General features: G+C 45.4%; 1 protein-coding gene across 1 annotated transcript; it reads left to right on the top strand.

The window, feature by feature from the left end:
• The first annotated feature begins 374 nt into the window (after positions 1–374).
• On the top strand, positions 375–2,735 carry LOC119450853 (neuropeptide-like protein 30). The gene is made up of 2 exons (XM_049666647.1): positions 375–398; positions 2,496–2,735. The coding sequence occupies exons 1-2, from the start codon at positions 375–377 to the stop codon at positions 2,733–2,735; spliced, it is 264 nt and encodes an 87-aa protein (XP_049522604.1).
• Positions 2,736–3,915: the final 1,180 nt, after the last annotated feature.

Here is a 3,915-nt window from a genome sequence, read left to right as displayed (position 1 = left end):
TTAGATCGCCAGGATGGCGTCTTTTTCTCCCGGGGGCAAATGTAACGAAGAAGAAGTTCCGGTCAGTCAGGCGCATCACCAGCGCTTTACGCACGGGGCCGGTTCTGACTGCTCGCAGGGTTCTGACAGCCGCATCTAGTTCGACCTCCCACTCCTTACGTACGCTGTAAATAAGCACTTTCACAAACTGTTGAATTTCAATTGTCTTCGCTTGCTCCCTACGCACACCGAACCTGATGCAAGTACCACAGCTGCTCGGACGGCTTGCTGTACTCAAGTATGACAACGGCGCCTCTCAGTTTATTTTACTCTTTGGGCATAACGGTTGAATTCAGAGATTTTTGCACTTAATGTCTGTTTGTTATTGCCCGGAAATGACATGTTCGTCTTCAATACTGGTGAGTTCTTGCTGCAAAAAGGGTTCGTTTTATGCGTACGAAAAGCTATGTGAGTAGGGCACTGAACTGGATATATACTTAAGTCATAAGCACGTAACTCACAAATGAACACTAGCGCGCGTTGCAGCTTCGCCGTAGAGAAACGATGATTTTCTCCTGCGGCACCAGTGATTCTTCAGCGCCACAGGTAATACACGTAACGCCAGCACTCTTTTTAAGGACAAACTTGAAGGCAAAGGAGTGCGATTTGTCGGATTTTGAAAAGATAGGATTATAGCTTAAACTCAGCTTCGTCGAATCCGAAAATGTTTCGATACGATGAACTTGCATTATATTGAATCGCATTATAACAGCCAAAACCGCAAACTAAGCAAACAAGTGCACGAAACATCGAGATGTAGGAGAACGGGCTCTAGAAGTTGCAGTTCGGTGATTAAACCCCTACTTGCGTATTTTGCTTGAGAAGTGATCTCAGTATCTCAGTGGGCATTGTTTAAAATTTCTAAATTGCTTGCGTTAAAGAGTTGAAATGTTGTAGGCACTTCAGATTGTATTTAATGCGAACATCAGTACTGAATGTTTGGTTTAAACTACCCTGTGCAACAAATTTTATGCGTGAAAACTGGGTGGGCGAAGAGCATTGTTTACTTTGTTTTTCGCATCCGGAAACGGCGAACGATGCCCAAATCACGAAAACAGTGTCTACGAAGTGAAGAAATGGCTAGTGCGAAAAGGAACCCTTTCACTTCTTTTAGGCTCACTAATAGTCTTGTGGACATTCGGAGAACCGGTATTGCAGGAATATGAGGCAACAGCTGACGTATAGTGATGGGCACGGTGGATGCCGCATTCAACTCTTAGCACAGTGGGAACGCCCCTTCGACCTCTATACGAGAGAGCGGTCTTGGCACTCGTCGACCATTTCACGTGTTTGGGGGCGCTGAGTGAAAGGGGGCTTTCCCGGCAGATCGCCGCGTCTCAATTAGAGAGCGTCGACTCGAAGGACGCGTGGGCACGTGGACAGGAAGCGCGCTATATAAACGGACCCGTTGGCGCTCAGATAACACAGAATCGTCTTTTCTGCCAGTGCACCCTGAAGTCACCGGTGAGTGCTCCGAAACGCCAGTTGCTCCACCTCAGGGTACTGGCGGCCCTTCTTAACAGTTCACGATGCTCTTTTACTGCGTCGTACTTGTCGTGTGTGGAGACTTCTCCATTCTCGACTCGTTTGTGAATATTAGTTGATAGGTGGAAGTAGTTAACGCCGGCACGTGGCACTTGTGCATGCAGGAACGCCGTACGTTAGGAATGAAAAACTTATTGTGTGTGCACGAAAAACCTATTTGTTATTGCAAATTTCAATTCGCTGTGCTTTCTGCCGTAGCTATTAGAGCAGTGTGATTATAGGGGTCGAGAAGCAGACACTGGTTCTTGTATTTATCACGAGCAATGTCCTAGATCCTAGGCGACCCCTGTGGTCAATCGTGACGACGTCCAAAATGACAAAGTTAGTGCTTAAAAAAGTACACATTATATTTCGACTGAATTATCTCAAAATAAGATTCGATTGAACATTGATGCAAGAACAAGCTTGAGCTTCCAGGAAACCTTTTTTTCGAGCTTCTGTCGTTCAACTTATTATCTAGTTGTGCCTAATTTTAAAATTCTATTTACCGACTACGTACTTGTATCCTTACTTATGTTCGTCTGTAAGTATCTGAAATGTGTATGTGTGAAGAGCCGTTACAGAACGACCAGCAAATTTGACGCTTTCCCGCTCTTAGACCTCAACATATCACAAGAATGCACTCTGCACATTCTAAAACCTTGTTAATACTCTATACTTGCAACCAGTCCTTATATACACAACCATGCAAAGATGCCCATAACGAAAACTTGATGTTCATGCAAAGCTGAAAATAGTAAAAATATTAATGACGAAGAGCTGACGCATCCTCACGAAACCTCTCTAAAGTACCTTCGCCAGTACTAGCGCTCACATGCTCCCGTGTTTGCAGAAAACGTTTTTAGCCGCGCTAGACTACAGTTTAGGGAGGTTTGAAGTGATGCCTAATGTATGTCGCATTCACATTTCAGTTGACCACAGTCATGATTGCCGTGAGCAGCAAGTCCTTCCTTCTCGCCCTCCTGGTGCTGGCTGTCGTCTGCAGCCTGGCAGCCGCCCAGTTCGGCTACGGCCGCGGCTTCGGAAGGGGCTACGGTGGCGGATATGGTGGCGGATATGGTGGCTACGGCCGCGGCTTCGGAGGCTACGGCCGCGGCTTCGGCGGATATGGTCGCGGGTTCGGAGGCTATGGCCGTGGATTTTACGGCTGAGCCAGTATGCGGTCGCATGATTGAGGACGCAAAACTACCCGGAACAGCGGACAAGCAGCTGCAGTATTCAAGACACAATTCAGAGAAATAAATTATTTATTTTGGCCAAGCGAGTTTGGTTCTATGAGTTCTTCATCAAGTGAGCCCTGACTGACACCATCAACTTAAAGCAAATTACCATAGATCCTCTCCATGTGGCATAAGTTTGCATCCTGATTGGCAGCTGCCTCACGTTAACCTGTTACAGTGGACAGCGACAACGCAGTGACGTTGGAAATAATCACGAAAATAGGTTGTCTAGAAAAAATAAAACCTTCGACATCAGTAACGGAACATCCAGACCACTTTGCATATCGGCGGATGAGTAGAGCTGTCGGAGCCACGCAGCCCTGTTGATCAGGTATGCATTCCAGTAACGCCGCTCTACTGCGGTGTTATGATACATGGAAGTTCACTTCGGACAAGTTGCGAAAAATTGATCGCAGCTAAACACGCTTTGTCAACTTTACTGTTTGCACGAATACTAGTCGAATTGTCGTGGAGCGACGTAATAACCAGAGCCTTCTTAGTAATACAAGATACGAACAAAGTCGAGAATAAATAAGAGCATTGTAAAGCTGAGAACGTCAGAATGTGCCTGAGGTTTTAGGACAGAGGCCTGATGGTGAATGACAGGATGGCAGAATGGATGCCGACAAGAGGAAAACGTAGTACTTATTATGCTAATGATATTAGGAAATGTTCAAGCACTTGGTGTGTACCGTTTCTCTTAAGCCAGGAGAGTATAATGTATGTGAGCTTGAATACCGTTTGATCCCGTCGTCCATCTTATCAGACTCATGATGATTATGATATGCCTGCTTGATGAATGCTAATTGACTACATACGAAAATTAAGTTGTCTGGAAACAATGGATGAGAAGTAGTGTTTTGAGAATACACGCCACATATGAACACATTTTTGACTATCCGGCAGACAGGTATTCTATGTCGCTCATTCCGAAAGGAACACACAATTAATTTGCGAACTGCTATTACAGTTGAAAGTTCTCAGAAAAGCATTATGACAATGTTTATTAAGAGGCCTTCTGGTAATGTCGGTGCCATTATTTTAACAGCGGAGCTGTTTAAACCGACCTTGAGTCCGTGGAGCGCGTACGAAAGACTTCGCTGAACGATGA

Source organism: Dermacentor silvarum, chromosome 4 (genome assembly GCF_013339745.2).
Source record: "Dermacentor silvarum isolate Dsil-2018 chromosome 4, BIME_Dsil_1.4, whole genome shotgun sequence".
Classification (NCBI taxonomy): Eukaryota; Metazoa; Arthropoda; class Arachnida; order Ixodida; family Ixodidae; genus Dermacentor; species Dermacentor silvarum.
This window is presented reverse-complemented; position numbering and strand designations above follow the sequence as displayed.

Excerpts from the sequence above, each read along its gene's own strand:
- LOC119450853 (XM_049666647.1), top strand. The coding sequence starts at position 375 with ATGACATGTTCGTCTTCAATACTG. Across the intron at positions 399-2,495 it reads CATGTTCGTCTTCAATACTG|TTGACCACAGTCATGATTGC; the intron begins GTGAGTTCTTGC and ends TTCACATTTCAG.